The 20,356-nt window shown below is 37.7% G+C and overlaps 1 protein-coding gene across 1 annotated transcript in view; it reads left to right on the top strand.

The window, feature by feature from the left end:
* Positions 1 to 20,356, top strand: part of POLR3B (RNA polymerase III subunit B) — a 75,171-nt gene that overhangs the window by 34,987 nt on the left and 19,828 nt on the right. The window contains exons 17-23 of the mRNA XM_050324664.1: positions 647 to 730; positions 1,479 to 1,577; positions 5,096 to 5,223; positions 11,778 to 11,987; positions 13,773 to 13,931; positions 15,310 to 15,427; positions 16,736 to 16,878. Coding sequence (XP_050180621.1) covers positions 647 to 730; positions 1,479 to 1,577; positions 5,096 to 5,223; positions 11,778 to 11,987; positions 13,773 to 13,931; positions 15,310 to 15,427; positions 16,736 to 16,878 — 941 coding nt within the window. The remainder of the gene's footprint in view (positions 1 to 646; positions 731 to 1,478; positions 1,578 to 5,095; positions 5,224 to 11,777; positions 11,988 to 13,772; positions 13,932 to 15,309; positions 15,428 to 16,735; positions 16,879 to 20,356) is intronic.

The raw sequence follows: 20,356 nt of genomic DNA, 5'->3' as shown, positions 1-20,356 counted from the left end.
TATCTTGTAGCTATTTGCTGCTCTTTATAAAAGCAACTTGTCCAAATAGCAACAGCCCTCGACGTTTCATTCTTGCACCCCATCCTTTGTGTCAGTGTTTTTGTTCAGTAAGGAAGCCTTCAGAGATCCATGTGCTGTTGAAATTTATGGATTCATCTGAGATCACCCATAGTAAATGCTTGTACTTTACATCACGTGGGTAACCACAAAATGCATTCTTGCATGTGGACGCTTGAGCACAAACTGTTCATTCAGTTTTCTATAAAGTCTCTGCAATAGCCATAGTACTTAATGCTGTTCTTAGCTTTGTTGATTGGGAAATCTCAAGTCTTTTAAAGCCATCATCAAAATCTGTAGGTAAAACTTAAAAAAAGGTTAGTTTAAAAATTTAAAGGGGAAAAAAACAGCTTCCACCTCAAAATGGAAATCTTGATTTTTTTTTTCTGGTACTCTTTTTAAGTGCTTCATAGACAATATGTCAAACTAAGGTCTGAATAATTACTGATTGTATTTATGTGGATGTATGAGTTAAAGATGAACAAATTTTAAAAGTAGTTTATAAAATAGATGGTGCATAAGTTCTTAATATATAAGTGTATATTAAGTTACCTGCCAAAGAATTTGCTATGACAATCCTTTTTTTTTTAATTTGCAGACCTTACATAATTGTCAAGAAGCAAAAACCTGCGGTTACAAACAAGCATATGGAAGAACTGGCTCAGGGATACAGGTACACAACTCAAGTAGACCGTATTAATCTTCACTAAGTAAATACTGTGTCGAAATACTTCAGCCAGTCGTTAGTTCACAATCGTGGGGTTCACTGTGAAGAGAACAAGTCTGCTCTCCTCTATAAATTAATCATTGCTATAAGGGAGATTTTCTATTTAAGTCAAATTAAGTCTTCTCTTCTTATTTTGTTACCACTATGAAATTTGGTGATTGTAAAGAATAAATGCTTTTGACAGCCTCATCTTTCTGCAAGTGGAAGGCCTGAGGCAGTGTCATCCTTCTCCTGATTGAAAAATTTAACACCTTGAGGGAATATCGACCTGACCATCCTAAAATGGGCACATTCAGAATTAGTCTTGGAAGTCCTTGCAAATTCTTAGTTTGTTTGTTTGAAAAAAGCACACACAGAAGTATTTAAATTTAACTCTTAATTACATTTCACAAAACCATCAAAAAAACTTACCCGATTACCCCTATATTTCCTTACATTTATAGAGATGATAAGTGCATACAGGAAGATTTTATTGCTTATTCAAATAAGTAACATTCATCAGTCAGACTGAAGCAGTGAATGGGCAACAGGATTATTTAAAAAATACATTTTTCTTTTAATATGTAATATGCACAGAAATTTTCTTGTAGAAGTATTTATCTGGTTTATACACTTCTTTTAGATACATACTATGATTTTATGTTTGCAGAAATATAAGACAGTACTTCTAGTGTAATTTTTAATTTATCGGTAGGAATTTCGAAGACTTCTTGCATGAAGGCCTCGTTGAATATTTGGATGTGAATGAAGAAAATGACTGTAACATCGCACTATATGAAAATACAATTACTAAGTAAGTATGCATTCAGACACTGACACAGGGGAAACTTTCATAGGGTGACCCTCTGAAATGCAAGCATATAAATAATGTTACTGTTTTCACATGTACACACTGCTCCCTGCGAGTGGTTGAAACCACTCCAGGTGAAAGCTAAAGAAAGAAGTCGGTTCACACACATCCTAAATTATCACAGGATAGGTACCAAAAAATATTTTGGTTCTGGGAGATCTGTTCCTGCCAATAACTCCTAAAAATATGGAATAGTTCAAGGTTTATCGTTTTTGGGTTTTTTTGATATGGCTTTTTTTTTTTTTTTTCATTCTAATCATTGGGCTGCTCATTGTAAGTAATTTTATACAATAGGTATCCGGAAAGCAAATGTTTCCACATGTTAAATTATTATCTTAGCATGTCATGATCATTGTTTGGAAATTTCTCTTGTGTCTATACAGTGACCTTAGACAGCCACCTTACAAGAAGGGAATGAGACCTTCCCTTTGACTGTTGGGTGTATAATAGGCCCCGATAAAAATGTCTATATCATTCTGTGTATTCTTTACCCCATGTGTTAAAAACATTTTTGATACGTGATTTTGATTCAGAAACATTTCCAGATTTATTGTGTTTTCCACCTATTTGAAGGACCTGGTGCGTTTTTTTCCCCTCTCACTGTGATTGAAGAGCCCACATTAAAGGAAGGAAGAATTTTTAAAGAATTTTTAAGTCCTGTCTTTTTAATTATTTTTTTAATGTTTCTCTGACAATATTCTGTAAACTGAAGGCTATGTAGGAGGTTTTAGAAGTTATCTCCTGAAATGTTTGATCAGTAGATTTATGCAGAAAATGTATTTTCCGAATAATCTGTCTTGGTCAAGTGCTCCTGGAAGCCAATTGGAATACACCATTGATTTCAGTGGAGCTGGATTCAATTATCTTTAACCTTTGCCAGATGAAATGCATTAACTCTGCTAATTAAATTGCGTTGCTCCTGCCCAGGCTTATGAAGACTTTATCACTTTAAGAACTTACTCTTGCATGCTCTTGACTGACTTCTATATACATGAGTAAAGGCACATGAATAAAGCACGCACAAAATGACAATTGCTGTCATTTGTGCCAAAATTAAGTAATTTCCACAGAATACCAGAGCCGAAAAATGTAAGTTACAGGACACCTGACTCAGCTTAGAAGGTTAATGGGAGTGTATCCCATGAAATCACTGCTGAGGCAAAAGTAGGAGGAGACGGTGAACTGCAATGGACTAGTGTGAGGAAATTACTTCAAAACAACTGGCAAAAAGTTTGGGAGATTTTTGTATTGTCCATTTTGAGGTTAGCTTCAATGCTTGTGGCTAACGTGCCCTAAGTATCTGAGCTTGCATCGTATGAGTACATTGCTCCTTGTGTTTGGTAATGATATTCCCTACATCCCGAGTAGTTAATTTGTGTCCTCCCTTTTCCCAATGACCATCTTGCATTTGAAATGGCATGGCCATGTAGCTACAACTTGTTCTCCGCTTTTGTGAAGTATTCCATTAACATTCCTGCTTTTGTAATGTAGGGGTTTTTTTAGCTACAGTATCCTCTCTTTACTTTTCCAATCCAATTAGGGGGCTTTTCTTTGGAGGATTTGACTCTATTTAACATGTTCAGTTTCTTCCTTACACATCTGTAACTCTGATTTTCAAACTCACAAGGTTACCTTCCTTTCTTGGGCCCGTTTCCACCAGTGGCATTTTTGACCTGCAGACATTGAACTGCTTTGTAAAGTTTGAAGGTCTCTGTTTAGCACTGTGGAATACTTCATAAGATACCAGAATCTGCATATGTTGCATCATCTTTGATTGAAATAGGGTTGACCTAAATGGAAAAAGGCTTGTGTTGAATACCCTGTCTGTAATATGTAGTTCCATGCACTTGTACCTTCTGAAGAGATTGTTGAACTTCACTATCAGTAAGTTTCAATTAAGCCTCTTGTTTTATTGTTCAAGAAGTGTCAGCAGGTCTGTGAGGTTCTGAGGAATGGGGGAGCAGGCTCTGCTTTTAAGTTTGCTGCTGGCTCTTGAGACCATTTTGCAATTACTTGACTGCAACTGGGACTCTACCATTTCTATTTTCTTAAGAAAGGCTGAAGTTAACACGGCTGCTTTCTGTCAAGTGAAGGAAATAGTGGCTATCCTCTGCCCAGCAGGTGATTTTTAGGTTGCTCAAGCATATTTGTGATTTATGAAGATTTCTAGGACTGATAGAGGGTTTGATTGGCTTACTCCTCAGGGTTTCCAGATTTTTTTTTCCACTTTTCAGATTACATTTTTTTCCAGTAGTACATACATTGTTTATGTAAGTTCCTGCTGGCACTTATCTTAGGCCTGTATGTACTTGTGGGTAATTCCTCAGCCTTTGTGAGCTTGTAGTGCTGTTGTAATAAAGATTTTTCCAGTCATTTCCTTTGCAAGGTTTCAAAGTTTAGTAAAAAAATGAATGTGTTTAAATACTTAAAGTCTTCCAAAAAAACTTCCAAGAGAAGTCAAACATTAAAGATGGAGTTTTCAGAATGCACTGGATTTAGATGTGTGGGAGAAGCAATGTATGCCTAAACCCAAGCTCTGTGTAATAAATCCAGGACATGAAAGATAGGCTTTGAATAGGTTTGGTTATAATTATCTGTATTTCATAATTCCCCATTTCCTAATTACTTATCTTGATTTAAATTCATATTTGCTGCAGCCAAGCTTTATTGTACACTTCATCCTTAGTTATTAGTCACTCCACTTGCATCCCAATGCATGCTATGATTTAATTGTCTTTATTGAGTATGGACTTTCTCCTCTGAACATCATGCCAGGTAGAACAAATTTTGTCATCTCTCAGTCTTTACTCCTTTACCCTTGTCTTTTTACTTCTCATCACTACTGTCTTTTAACAATATAATCACTTCCAAAATATTTGCAGAGCTTTTCAAATACTGTTTCATTATGCTGTATCAGCTGTGGCACTGGGTCTGTTTTGGACACAGCTGTTTTCCCTTTAACTGATACTATATAACTAACCTGGGAAAACCAGAACTACACTTCTGGTTTTTTTCAATACCACACTTTGTCTTGCTCTTCCTTCTTCCATCTCCTCATCAGATTTCTGGATCTTTGAGCTTAGTAATCTAATCTAATGACTGTCATTACGTGAGAAGACATTCCTAAAGGCATTTTAGGTCTTACTGTATAAACTATGTTTTATTGTCTTACTGAGCTCCCTCAGATGGTTGTTATCTGGAGGCTTTCTCTTCAGGATGGAATAAACCCTCATTTATTTGTCCTTCATTTCTTCTCATATGGAAATAACTAAAGTCAGAAGAAAATTGCTGTTGGGGTTTTTTTTAATAAAAATAAAAATCTCATAGTGAGTCCATATTTTAGAGTCCTACTGACTTACATTTTCCTGAACAGAATTGAAGTATTATGAGATATTACTAAATTAAATAAATTCTACTTGTTTGTTCACAAGCCTGCTATAATTAGTACTCTTTCTTTTAAGAGATACAACGCATTTGGAGATTGAGCCTTTCACACTTCTTGGTGTCTGTGCTGGGCTGATTCCATATCCTCACCACAACCAGTCCCCAAGAAACACTTATCAGTGTGCCATGGGGAAACAAGCCATGGGTAAGACTGTATTTTTTATTCCTTTTTGAAGTGTTATATAGTTTTTGAAGCTATGTAGCAAAAGTGACGAACAGAGAAATTGTTAACGTGAAAGCTACGCTAGGAAAAGTAAAAGAGCACTTCTTTAGCTTTGAGGAAAAAAGAGTTTACCTCTGAAAGTTGGAAAAATTAAAATGAAAAAAATGCCAGTCAGTTTTACTTATTGAAAACCGTATATGCAGGTCTTAAGACTTAAAAAGAAAAATTGGATAAACTGGGACACCTCTGCTTTTTTTGTTGGATTTTATTGATGATCATCATAACTTTCAAGTTTTCAGCATAGCTGCAGGACTGGAATTTTTTCTCTTTATGCTGTGATGTACTGTGTGTTTCCAGACAAAAAGAGTTAAAAAGTGTAATCACAAAGAGAGGCAGAGCAGAGATTGAAGAGCATTTCCCTGAATATTGAGTAGGTGAGCTAAAAATAAATATATGAATAGTTGTCATTGACATCAGAGAATAAGAAGAATCAAAATGTGAAAGAGAGTGGTTAGTTACTTGAACACTTCCTGCAGCTGTAGTTTAGAGTTTAGACTTTTTCTGGTTTGGATGAAAAGGGCAACTAATGCCACAGCTAAGTGACTGAAACAAAATTAATTCCCTGTCGTGTAATTTGACAGTGTTATTATCTGGCCACTCAAAACCAACTGTTTTGTAAATTTGCTGTTGTGGGTAATTGACATCAAGTAAGTTCTAATCCTTCTTTTAATACACAGCTAAAGTAGCATTAAAGCATCCAAGTCATAACAGCCTGTGATCAAGCCAGAGTGAGTCCCACGCAGGACCTGAGCAGTCACACATCAGTTCACACAGCTGGATTCAGCCTGGTGCTGTACATACCATGTTCATCATGTCTCCTATTGATGGCTTGCTTGCAAGTTGAGAGCTACAGTAGCACAACTTTGTGTCGTGAAGAAACTAACACTTCAGTTGGGTTTACTAAACCTTTTGTTTTGTTCTGTGTGTTCAAAACTGAAACACTGCACCTTTTGTGAGGCTTCTCCAGCATAATTAATAGCAAAGTAACTGCCTTATGCTGAACTGTCATGTTCAGCGCATCAAAACAGCAGAAAATAGCAACAGATGTATGTTCTCCCTTTAAATTAAAAAAAAAAAAAAAAGGAGGGGGGAAGAGGAGCAATGCAATCTTTTTCCTTACAGTTCTCCCCCATCCCATTATCTTTCCCCCACCCCAGAGTCTCTATTTTATGACTATTAGTCTCAGAAGGTTTGGTTAGTTACCACACACAGTTAAGCAGGATCAGTGTGTACAGAAAGCCAATTCAGTATCTGTGGAGTTCTTTTGTAGTTTTCTGTGTGAAGGTTTTTTTCCCCGTTTTGTTTTGAGTGTCATTTGCAATTCATTGTCTGTGTTTTCTGAGGTTGGTGTATTCAGCTGCTTTGACCCTAGGTCTTGCACATTTAGCTCCTTGGATACAATCCTCTGACGTTCCTGCTGACGCTAGGAACACAAAAGCCATTGAATATCTTGTGCAATAAAAAAAAGCCTTTGTTTCAGTTTGTTATGACAAAACACCTGACTGAAAGAATAAGCAGCTAGATAAAAGTACATTTTAAAAGTTGGCACATGACTTGAGCTATATTTTGCTCTGTCTGAAGCATCTGCAAACACCTGAAGCTTTTTTAATAACTGTTTTAAGAAAAGCCACCATAAGTGGCAATATATAGGGGCAGAAGAGATTTTCTCTACACTTACTGACCAAATGAGACGTAGGGAATATTCCTGAAACATTGCACATACTTTTCTCTATTTTTATGAAGAGATGCTTCAAACCCTCACCTTTAAGTAACCATCTGCCTTTTGTGCTTTCTTTCCCCACACTGAAATTGCAGAGCAGGTCCTGGTCCAATGTGTGGAAATTGGTATGTGCAAGACCTCTGTGTCACTCCCTCAGCTGTCAAAACCTGGGGGAATGGAAGGAGCCCCAGGGTTCAGACTGGGAAAAGAAAGCCTTGAGCTTCTCAACACTGACCCATCCCCTCTGACTACATCACGGGGCTGTGCCAGCAGCTTTGGACAGTCTTTGCTCTTTTTTAAGCAACATTAAGCCGGGAAAAGGTGTGAAGGCACAAATAAATGGAGAATGGACATCAGAGCTTGCAATGGGGTCTGAAATCTGGTATCCCTGACAAGCCCTAAAATATTAATATTTCTTTAGGGTGGCATTAAATGTCCTGAAAAATACCTCCCTTTCGTGGGTAGATGAGTGATCATCTTGGAGGACGAGGGCTGCACTTAGTGAGCAAACTGGATTTCAGTAATATTAAATTGAAATTAAATCCTTCACTTATAGCCTAGATAATTTATCATATGTTTATCATAGGTTGAACTGTAAGACTGAGAGGAAGTTAGGTGGCAAATACAACAGCAGCCGCAAGGACCTTGAATGTTGACATTTCAGTACAAGGTTAACAGTTGTAGCTTAAAATCTCAGCAGTATTTAAGATTAAAACACAAGATGCTATACTGTTTGCATACCATGGGTTGCTAAAATAATGCTTAAGAGGATCAAAGGCTTCTACAGTTAGAGAAGTAGTTTTAAATTGATCTTTTTAATTCCATGGAAAAATAGAAGCTTTTACACACTACCTCTATGACTGTGAAGTGTTGTGATATTAAAAAAAAAAACCAACTCTTACTGTATCATGTACATTCTGCTTTGCTTCTGTGAGGTAACAGAGCCCTTTTTATGCAGCTTTGTGTTATGCAGAATGTGTTAAAATTGAGTAGAGAAAAATAATGTGCTTCAAGGAACTGAGGGCTGGTGGTTTTTTCGTCTTGTGAAAGGCTTGTTGATGGATTGAGAGCCGGAGTGCTCCCTAATTTTGTATGGCTGTCCTATGGACAGAGAATCTAAACAACCTCAAAGCAAAAACAGCTGTTGCTGGTCATCACAGCTGCATCTGGGTGCATTGTGGCCACAGCTCTGTTCTGCCACTGCTCTTTGAGGAGTGTTTGTGCTCTGGGACAGTCTCATTTTGACATCTCTCCCTGGTAGCAGGCACAGAAGTGCTGAGGCAGAAATGAGCCAAACTGCTTCCCCCCATTTACCCATAATCTTTTTAACTGACTTCTTAATCTTTATACAGTGAAAGGAGAATTGCTGATGTTTAACATCCAGCTCACTTAAGACATGTACTGTGAAAATCTTTCTGAGCTGAGTTGGAACTCCCTCCGCAAGGTTTACTGCAGCATTTAAAAACTGTACTTCTTCCTGTCTTGGTTTGTGCTCATATAAAAGGACAGAATAGTAGAAAATCCATAGTGAAAACAGGGGAAATACAGAAATACAGCGATTCTTTTCTTGGCATGTGCAGTAATAGCCCTTTCGACTCAAGTAGGTTGATTTCTGTATCCTTGTTAATTGTGACTGTACAGTTTAATGTTGCTCTAAGTAATACACCAGAGAATTGGATTAACACTCATTTTAGCTGGCTGTTTGTTCTGGTGTGTTCTCAAAACTTTCTGCATCAGAATAACAATGCCTCATTTATGCTAAATATCAGTAGATAGCATTTTTATAGTGAGTAATTCACACTGAAGGATGATCAAACGATACTTTAAAAGAGAAAAAACCTGACAGGAAATGGAAAAAAAAGGAAGGAATGCACACGTGCATTCACAATATATCAAGTATTGAGAAAAGCAAGAAAATTATCTTTGTTGTATTCAGGTCAACCTTGTGTGTTTTGCTTTAACCAGGGCTAATTACCAATGAAAAAAATTGGTTCTTGCAGTTGGGATAATTATAAATGCAAGTCATTGTGAGCAGGGTTTGTTATAGTGAACTTTAATTATACTTTACTTTTCCTTGGCTGTTTGGCTGGAGCAAACAAGGGCTCTGTTCTTTCAGAGAGAAAACAGAAATAAAGCTGGTGACTTCCTTCATTTCAATGCTCACACAGAGGTCTCATCCCAACACACCAGTCCTCAGAAGAAGAGAGCTACTGCTTTATTTTAAATAAACAGATTGTGGTTTAAGGCTGTGGTTTGTTAGCCCAGTTGAGAGAGAACATTATTTGTATAACCATTAAATCCTAGCAATTAGGAATAATGTTGCATATATATGGCATGCTTTTTTGGCCAGTTTATTTCACTTGTGCTCTTGAATCACTCTCTAACCAGTTTCTTTCCTGCTAGGATATCTGTCATAGATATGTATGTTTATGTTTTCCATTTGATGTGGTATTCGACTCCTGAAGAATTGCCTGAATACAGTTTATTACTGAGGATTAAAATCTCAGTAATGTCAGTCACTCGTGTCTCCTGAACAGTAGCAGTTCTGTTGGACTTATCTGAACCTCTGATAAAAATACCAGCTTTGAAATATGTGAAACATCTGAAGAGAAATCATTTGCATTACCTGAAACATGTGAAGGTGTCATCTGAAATCTTTGGTTTGTAAGAGACTTATTGTTACTGGGTTCTAAAGAACAAGTTTAGCTCCAGACTTCATCATGTCTTAGCATCCCTAACCAGTGAACCATAGCAGGTGCTGCATATAAGCACCTCAGAGGAGAGAAGAATTGCAAGAATTTCAAAAGTGAGGTTTGGCTGACTTGCTCTGGAAAAGATTTCTCTCAACATCAGGAAAATGTACCCATCTGTGAAACATTTAAGCTGAGCTTTACAGTAGACAGCCTGTTCTGAAAGCATACAAATGATTCATTCTAGATGCAGAGGGAAATATGGTCTAAATCTTTAAGTTCTTAATTTGGAAGTAGATTTTTCCTATCTGTATACTGGGAAAAAGCAGGTTTTTTAATCAAAGTACAATGAAAACAATGTCTAATTGAATTCTAAGAAGAATAATAGAAATATATTCAAATAGTGGGGTTACCGCAAAGGTCTTCAGTGCTGATGAATCCAGCCCTACCAACTTATGTCTTACTGGAGACAAAAAATACTGTTCAAGGATGGTTAATTTCCTTATCCAAGACAAAGATAGAAAAGCAACTGCTGAAAAACAAGAAACAAGTAAAGCCTATCAAGTCTACCAGATTTTCCTTGTAATTTGAAAAGGCTATGTCTGTGGCTTCAAACCTACTTGCTAGAACTAAAAAAAAGCCAGGTGTGGAAGAGCCTACTGTAACAGTTCATTTTCAGACAGTATCTGTCGAGCTATCTCTCCATTCTCATCCTTGGGAAGGATGGACCTCTTGTGGTTTAGGACAGAGAACTTAGTAGCAAGGACAGGATAGGTCTTTGGAAATGCCTGTAATGCTGCCTAGTTTTAGAAATTCAATTTTGTAGACATTTTGTGTAAATGCAGGCATTTGGAAACTGCAAGTAGTTGCATATAAAGTGTGAAGCTGACCTCCGCTATGAGCAGATTTGTGTTCAGATGTGCTGTTTTCTGGCTATGTGAAGTCTTGGCTATGCACTGGCTACTTTGACCTTTCTGAGAATGCAGCCAGGCTCTGAAATTGCAGGAGAAAATAGAATAAGCCTTTGAAAGACTTACATCCTAAGCACAAGTACTGCAGAATATTTAGCACTTAAAACTTTAAAACAACTCTTCAGACTATAATTTCTTAATTGCTTAGAGACATAGCATAGTCATGGTACAGCAAACTCTAATAACACACCATTGCCTTAACTTTTGTTCTGCTACACAACGGTTTATGTTTCCCTGCTGGGTGTTAATTATTTTTTCCTCAGATTTCAGAAGACATTTTGGCAGTCTGATGGGACAGGGCCAAAAATTTCAGTCTCAAGCTGGGAGGTCTATACAAAGGGTTGAATTCTGAACTGTAAATTTAAAATTAATTTCATGTAAAAAGACAAATATATTATGAGTTAACTTCTACTGTAGTCCTTCTAGCAATGATGCTTCTAATTTCAGAAAGTAAATCAGTCTTGGCTACTGCTAGTGGTATGCTTTGTTCATGCTTTGTCACATTCTAACACAGGCTGCTCTTGAACTAATTATTGCCCAGAAAAAGGAAGGAAATATGATGTGGAAGATGTAGAGCTTGATCCACTGTTCCTCTTGAACTCAGTGATAGTCTTTCTGTTGATTCTCATGAAATTTTGGATCAGATGTTTCAGGTCTCTGAAACACAAGTTCTGCTCCACAAAAAAACCTCACTTGTGTGTGAGAACAGTAAAGGCAAACTTCCTACTTGCAGTATTCGGTGTCGTGATTTTAAAAAATGTCTTATTTGCATTCAGTCAAAGGGCTTTTATTTAGTTAGTTAGTTAGTTAGTTGTTGTTCTTCTTCTTTCTGTTTTGATGCTTAGGTTTTCCCTTCTCAAGAAAAACTAAATAATTCTTTCTGGAAGCTTAAATTAAGAAACTACTTATATGTTTATTTAAATATAATAATGTAAAGTTGTTTTGATTTGGTCTGTTTTATGAATTTTTTCCCCTTCTTTTCTTGAAGAATTCCTGTGTGGTTTTGGTTAATTTGTATTTAGGTAATTTTTTTGCCAAAACATTGCTTGAAAACTCACAAATGTTCACATACTTTTGTTTTTCTCTTACATGCAGGTACTATTGGATACAATCAAAGAAACAGGATAGATACTCTTATGTATCTCCTAGCCTATCCACAAAAGCCAATGGTAAAAACAAAAACAATTGAACTGATAGATTTTGAGAAACTGCCTGCTGGACAGAATGCCACAGTCGCTGTGATGAGCTACAGTGGTTACGATATTGAAGATGCTCTTGTCTTAAATAAGGCCTCTTTAGACAGAGGTAAGAACCATCAATTCTTTCCCACTTCTCTAGTGTGTGCTCTAATACATATTCTAATAAACTTCTTGTCTCGTAGTGTTGTCCTGGAATAACTCTTACTACAATTATGAGCATTAGATCTTTAGTTGAGAAATCGAATTCCAAAACTGGTTTGAATGCTTTTGTTTGTTTTCTGTATGAATAGTGACTGTAATCCATGCTTGCAGTAGTGCAGTGAAGTTACCAACACTTAAATAGCCTGGCTATTATAAGAAAAAATGGCTAACTTCTGACCTCAAATAAAAAAGTGTAAATACTTAGTTTACAAAAAATGTAAGGTATTAATTAGTCTGTTGTGTTGAGCTGGTTTTTAGATGGTTACCTGAACCTTTGTTGTTTACTAACAGAGAGGTCTCATTATTTTCACCAGTAATAAAAGCAATAGATGAAATTAGACTTGTAAATATATTTAGGAAAGGAATAGAACCCAAGGCAGTTTGTGTCATTGTGAGCTTGGTGCTCTGAAGGAGCAATGGCAGTATTGCCTAGTTTCTGAGAGAAATTAATAGTATTGTCCAAAGCAAAGTAATTCAGCATTTATTCAGAGTTAAACTAATGACCCACTTCCTTAAGAAAATATCAACTCTGCAGCACAGTGTATTTTAAGTAAAAGTACATAAGCACCAAAGAGAAGGTTAGCTAAGTGAAACCCATGTGTGCGTAGATCTTGCTCTCTCTCCACACTTTTTCGGGGCTTTCTCTTAATGCTGCTGGGGTTGGAGGAGAGTTGCCTGAAAACTCAGTCTCTCTTCTCTCTGTTTTCTAAATAAATTCCTTTGAGAGCAGACCCAGTGCAGTGATCAAATTGGTTTTAGTTTTGGGTGGCCAAAATCAGATTCGTCCATTACTTTATTCCCCCCTCTCCAACTCCCTTCCTCCTAGTTGCTAGGCAGCAATGATAGTATTCCTAGACATGTATCTTTGGCATTAATGTCTGCTGCATTTAATTTATGCCTTCTTTTCTAAAACAACAACAGGCATGATTTAAAACTGAATGTTTTCTTTTCTGGTAGACTGGTAACATTTACAGGGAGAACTGTAGTGCTTGTCAGGAGTTGCTTGACATAATCTAAAAATATTGGTGTACTGTATGTGGCCACAACCATCTTTCAGATAAGCTAAAATAACACAGGATTACTAGAAAGCCTTGCTCTTGGTCATCTGTAATTCTAAATGCGATTAAAGTCTTTGGTATCATAATTAGTTGCTGTATTTGGAGAGAAATTCCAGAGATGCTACTTTTCTCATCTGAAGACCAAAACCCCCTTATTTTATAATAGTATATGTAATTCAGAATTTTTTCAATGAGGATAAAAACAAGTGAGTAATGGGATGATTATGCTGAACACTCAATCAGTACTTTCTTGGTAGATTAGCTTGTGTCAGCCACAAACATGAGTAAAAGTTCAGGTTTCTTAGAACTCATGAAAGGAAGAGGTGCTGTTCTTGTCCTGTTACAGTCTCTTCTCCTATGTTTGGTCTCACTGGGGACCGCCAAAGGTAAGAGAAATGGTGTGTGCACGTGTGTGCAGAGTTATAGAAGCAGATGAGCACAATTCAGAATTGGACTGTAGTCCAGTGTGTGAAAAAAGTAGCATATGTGGTCTGACGTTTAAATTGTGAACCACTAGGTGTCCGTGTACCATGCTGTGCATATTCAAGCCAGTGAATAACCTAATTTAAAAAATATTTTATATTCTGTAGCTCAGTAGGCATATCAGCCTTCTTGTTTGTGTTACATTTTAGGTTTTGGAAGGTGTCTTGTATACAAGAACGCCAAGTGTACGCTGAAGCGCTACACAAACCAGACGTTTGACAAAGTTATGGGTCCCATGTTGGATGCAGCTACCCGGAAACCAATCTGGCGCCACGAAATTTTAGATGCTGATGGTATCTGCTCTCCAGGTATGTCAAACTGCGTGTTCATCCATGGCATGTTCAGAATCGTAGTAGAAATTAGTGCTCCGTTAGTATTTCTTGTGCGCCTTGTTCTACACTCAGTGTTTTGGGGTTTTGTTGTGAAGATTGACGAGCATTGTAATGGAAAATTTAAAAACGGGTGCTGAAAGCAGTGTGGTACCAGTCATTGTTTGTTTTTTTTCTACGTTAGAAAAGGGAGCCTTATGTTTAAGTAGAAGAGTGAGTCTTTAACAGTGAGAATCTATTGAAGCATTAGAGCTTGTATTCTTCACATATCCCCAAACTGGCAAACTCTTAGTACTGCAGTTTTTTGCGGGTTGTCTCTCATGTCCTTTTGGTTTTTTAAGGATAGAAATAAATTCCTTGTTATTTTGATTTCATGTGTCAAAATTTCCTTGCATACTGTCAGTCAATGAAGTTGTTTGAGGAAGTAAAACTGTGTGGTTTTAACACTTTAGAAAGGTGGTTGGGGAGAGATAAGAAAATAAATACAACTACATTTACATAGGAGGATAGGTGTATAACTTTCCAATGGTAATGGATTTGAGAAGGAATCCTCTCATGCTGTCATCCTTCAGTTAGAAAATGGCTTAATAGATCTGCTGAGGTCTAGTAAGAAAGGTGTTGTAAAAGGCACTAAACTTAATTCCATTATAGCTACACAATTGAGTCGGTTTTGCTCTTTAACACATCACAATGGAGCTTTCAAAGTTAATTAAGAAAAAAAAGGCAAGAATCTTCTGAAGTATTAGGATAGATAGGACTGGGTTGGACTCCAGACTGAGTCTGTTCTCAGCATGTAGGTAAAAACCTATTTGAGATGGTTCATGTGGACAGAAGAGACACATACTGAAGTTCAGTGTAATTTTGTGGAGAAAGTGGGAGGTAGGTACTTGGTGTGCAGTTGTATCATTAGGCATGTTACTGATCTAGTTTTCTGTGTGAAAGGAAGGATAAGGGAGTGGAGTGGGAAAAAGCTATGTATGACACCAGAATCAACAGAAATATGTAAATGCAAGGAGAGACTGATGTCACGAAGTTCGATGCAAATTTCTAAAATTTGTCAGTTAAAATGTTGCTTGTTAGTATTCTCCATACTTAAAACAGATGGCTTTTGACCAAGGTATGTTGAATAGCTGTTCTCTCAGTGCACCCAGCATGCAAGCTGTTCTGTTTTGGTTTACTAAAGAAAGCTAGTTTAATGATTCCCTTAACATGCAATATTTAGTAAAATAACATGGACATGTTCCCCCTCAGTTTGTTTTACAGCTTACCTTTTTTTTTTTTTTTTAAACTTAAAATGTATTTCTAACACAGGTAGCTGGATATGGTTTCATGGTGCTTTTTTTCTTGATCTTTGTAGGTGAAAAGGTAGAAAATAAGCAAGTCCTTGTGAACAAATCTATGCCAACTGTGACCCAGACACCTCTGGAAGGAAGCAGTGTGCCTCAGCAGCCACAGTACAAAGATGTGCCAGTAACGTAGGTTGCAACAAACTTTATAGTTGGGGAAGGTACATGGAGGAAAAGTATCTGGGAAAATACTAAATTCTAGAAAATTTAAAGGAATAAACTTCCCTCTGCAAGTTAGATCAAGTTCTCTGGGCCTTGATTTTGCACAGGATTTTTCAGGGCCTCGGTTGTTCTCAGAAGTGTGTAGCCACTTACTTACTCTTTAGGAAGTTAGGTACTGACACCTGGAATGCTGCGATTGTGAAGAAAGGGAGGAACTCTCCTGAAGAGGGATGCATAGAGAGGCATCCCTGAGTAGGTTTTCAGGAGAAAGTGAGGAGAGAGGTAAAGCAGTGGAATAGGGGAGAGATGTCACTCATGATGAAATGATGAAGAAACAGGAGAAAAGCAGGAGGAGTGGGAGGGCAGAGAACACGTGTGTACTCAGTGAGGTGGCACATCTCCTCCATACTGGCTCCTGCAGAAAATGACCAGTGCTGACTGGTGCTCAGCCTTTACCTTGCCAGGCAGAAGGCCAGGAGATGGAAGTCTTCCTATTTCAGGGACTGACAGTCAGCTCATTATGGCCATTCCAGCTGGAAAGACACCAGTGAATGGGAAAGAACAATCAGTAAGAGTTTTTCCCATCTTGTCCTGAAAGAACCAGAAAGGGCTTCTGAGGTGTGAGATTAAAATTTCGTATTAAATGTAAAAATAAATAAATAATGAAGGGTTTGTCACTGTTTTGTCAGGAGTAGCCTTGACAGTTTGGTAAATTAGCAGAGAGCAATGCAAGCAATTGGTGCCCAGATCAGAAAGGCAGAAATAGCTTTGCTGTACATTTTTGTGTTTCATAAACAGTAGAAAGCTCTAGTTTTACTGCTACAAGCTTATTACTAAGAAGTGAGGCAACAGTGTAATTTTTGTAATTTTTAAATACTGAAGGTAAATTCCTTAAACTCCCTTCTTCAATTATAGATCTATATTTGGCACTTTTTGTTTAACTGAAGATCCAGAAATTTAAAATATATAAGGAAGCTTTTGCTGTCAAGAAGTGCCCATGTGACAAAAAAATATACCTTGTTCTTTACAAGCTCAGCTTAATTCTCCCTTAGTTTCTGTTGTATCTCTTGAACCTTTTATTTTCCAGAAACATACTGTACTCTGGAAGTTATATGTAAACTTAAATATGGGGAGTAAAGATTTTATATATATATATATATAAAAGTTCCATGAAGATTATAGTTTGGCCAGAAGCTTACCAATACACAGATAGTTGTTTGTAACTTGTGTTTGGTTCACTGAAGTAAAACTAATGTTTTTGGCTTCTTCTACTAGCTACAAAGGTGCCACTGACTCTTACATTGAAAAAGTAATGATTTCATCAAATGCAGAGGATGCTTTCTTGATCAAAATGTTGCTGAGGCAAACTAGACGTCCAGAAATTGGAGATAAATTTAGCAGCCGTCATGGGCAGAAAGGTAAGCTACACATTTAATAAAAGTAAATTCATGTTGCGTATGCCCACTGTACATACACAACATCATCATCAATGGTTTGGTTCAGATCTTTTATGAATACAGTGATAGAAAACCATATTCCTTTTTTTGGTTGAGTTCACTAATTTAGCAGTGATGTTTCTGAAACTGAGGACAGGTATGGACAAACACAGCTCTCAGTTGACTTATGAATCTGGAAAATATTAAAAATACAAAAAACCAAAACAAAACCCCAAGCAAACAGCAACAATAAAAAAGGGGGTTTGAGGTTTGGTTGTGGTTTTTTTCTGAGGTGAGAATTTCGGTTTAGGTCGTAGGTTTGTCAATGGGTTATCAAGAGAGAGACTGGAGAAAAGAGTGAAAGGGCCTATTCTTAACAGATAGAAAAGACGAGAGATCAAATGGGAGGTTGGGAGGTTTGCAAGTCATCTGTGCAGACATACTGCTCTAAAGACTGCAGATAGGCAGCTCAGAGCAGTGGTGTGAAAGGGGAGCAAGTCAGAAACACAACTAGGAGTGCATCAGCAGAAACTGGAAAGAAAGGGAAAATGTTTTTGAAAATATACCTGGACATGATCTAGAGCACCTCTGGATCTTCACAGCAAAAACTGAATATGGGTACCTGCTAGGAAGCTGCTTGGTGACATGTAGGTCTCAAATTTTAATGTTAATAGTAAGATGAAAATCAGTAACCTGTTCCCTTATCTACATTGGACTCCCTTTGACCCTAATGTCAAAAAAAATGTTTCAAATCATCCTCTCTGAATCTCAAAGACTTGGGAGGTGTGAGAGGGGTGTTAAGAAAGAAGTGACTGAAAACAGTCTGACTGTGACTGATTTAAAAACATGTTTGGATCCGATTGGTCTCCGTGTGGAGACAGGTTTTGATGTGTTCTTATCTCTCTGTGCACTTGGAAAATCTAGATTTTTAGTATTTGTAGCATGACTTTCTACCTTACAGTATCTTCTGTAAGGCATTACCTGAATGTTGTAATCTTGTTACATTTTTAGGTCTTATTTTGGTTTGAGAGCATTGCTTGGTCTCTTGTCAGATGTGGTGGGGAGGCAAAGAGTTTGATATTACCAAATCCTTTTCATGGCAGCACATACACCCCTTGTGATCCTGCCTTAATAACTACTGCAATAAAAACTTACTTCCTTGCTTTGACTTCTGAGGAACCGGAAGCAGAACATCGAGTGTAAAGTACACCAGCCTCTGACATATAGTGACATAAGTGTCTTCTAGGTCTGTGTGGAAAGCAGAGGGAGGGAACTGAGGAAATAACAGAGGAGGTTGTTTAGATTTGAAAGCTAGTACTTAAAACCAGTCGTGGTTAATGAACTTTGCAGAAATAAGTTGAATTGCAGTACTAGTTAAGGGATGTCTTGCAAACCAGCTGGCCTTACGTGAGCAGCGTTCTCTTTGTCAGAAGACACATGGGAGAGAGTGTTTTTTGTTAGGAGGAGCTCCCTGAAAGCATCCCTGTCAGCACCTTGTGACACAGTCCCACTCCGCTCCCAGCATCACGTTGAGTTTGATCTTGTGCTGATACACCAGTTCATTTGTTGTGATCCTGTATTCTTGGAGCAGAACCAAAAAACTGTGTGAGCAATTATGCCCTGGAGTCAGCAGAGATCTGGTACTTGACAACATCCATATGTAGATCTGAGCCCGATAAGAGATGAAACTGCAGCATATGTCACTAGTAGACAGGCACTGTGCAGCACTGGAGCTCTCTTAAATGAAGCTTAAACAGAATCACCTCCAGAATATTTAGTGCTTGTGTGACTGAAAGAGGTATGAAGAGTGGTTGCTTACAACTGACCCCAGGCACCAGCAAGAAGTGGTTCCTATGGAATGTGACATTTTTATAGTGTTCTGTGCCACTGTTCGCTTCTTTGCTCATGTCTGTAGCCTGAAGTCAAACTTGCACTCCTTTATGACTTTCTGGGACTATGGAAGTACGTAAGCGGCAGTGGCAATGAGATGGCCAGGTGTAACTGAAGTGAAAGACTCTATCTCTGTCATGAGATGCAGAGCTAACCACAGTAATCCACATTTCTGCAGTTTCCAGACTAGGGTATCAGGACATCTACCTAGAGCAAACCTGTCAGTTAGAAGAGGTAAAATGGATGCAGAAGGCAGCAGTTCATCATAGTATCAGCTGTTACCAGATGTTGCCTCAAGTTTGTGTGTTATCTATAGGACTAGTCAATGCAGTTTCCCTTCAGCTCTCTCCAAGATTACCCATACTTCACAGTGTCTTTCCACAGACCCACAAAACTGGTTCTTGAAACTCTATACTCTCAAGAAATGCTTCCATTGTTTCTGTTGTCATTAAGAAATAGAAACTCTTCTGATGAACATTGAAACACTTCTCCTGATTGTATTTTTAAGATGTCTTTTGATCTAAAAGTAGCAAACTATTCTCACTGAGTGCCCAAGCGATTTGGAAACCAGTACTGTTGAAGGTTTCAAAAACTTAAAGAAGCAACAGTACATTCTTGGCTTTCCTTATGAAATCCAAACTAGTTCTTAGCTTTATAGGATAGTTTTGGTAGGGGGAGGAGAGGAAGATCATTAGCTCCAGAGGTGAACAGAAAGAGTTGAACAGTTGCAGTGGTTCAACTGGCCCATTCCTTCCATTTCTCAAGGAGGATCTTCCTTCAGGAAGATTTTGTGTAGAGTCTCTTTTAAGTACTTCTTTAGTCTCCTGCACAGTGAAGTTGTGCAATGCTTAAAAGCCTATGACTGCTGTTAAAGCAAAGCCTATTTCTTGATGTATTTTGAGCTTCACGTAATTAGACCTTTCTCCTCAGAAGTGGTAAGCAGCATTTTAGCAGCAAGTTATTATATAACAATACAGTTGGTACTCTGCAGGACGATTTTTCTTACTAGAATTAAAAAAATACCAAAACCCTACAAATTATATTAAAGAAGCTGCTTGGTTAATCATGAGAAGTATGTATGGAGATTCACATGAAAAAATTAAGCAGGTTAAGTTTTTCTCCTCATTTGGGCTATTGATGTGCACCTCTTGAAATAGTTGAACAGAATTTAAATGGAACTGATTTTCATATCTCTTCAAAAATTAAGAAGAAGGGTACTCCACAAATCTAGAACCATCAGAGGAGAAAAAGTGGAAGAATGACAGAAGGAAACATAATTGTGTCAGGCAGGCTGCAGTGTGCCTTTAGGGTGCCAAGGGCCCTACATACCACTAAGTGTACATAAGGCATCTCACAGTCCAGAGCAAACAATAACTGTGGAAATCCCATGGTCATGAAAAACAATATCCTAAATGCTGTAGGGAACTTTGAGAGCACCCATGATTATCCTGGCATTGCATCAGGAACATTGCAGCTGTTGTGTTGCAGAGTTTGCAGGCATGTGCTTGTAGTCTGTGCAGTACATCAGTCTGGGGCGATCCCTTGTGAGTAGGGGAGTGATCATATTCTA

The sequence above is a fragment of the Myiozetetes cayanensis genome, unplaced genomic scaffold, assembly GCF_022539395.1.
Source record: "Myiozetetes cayanensis isolate MyiCay16 unplaced genomic scaffold, myiCay2020 scf3, whole genome shotgun sequence".
NCBI lineage: Eukaryota > Metazoa > Chordata > Aves > Passeriformes > Tyrannidae > Myiozetetes > Myiozetetes cayanensis.
This window is presented reverse-complemented; position numbering and strand designations above follow the sequence as displayed.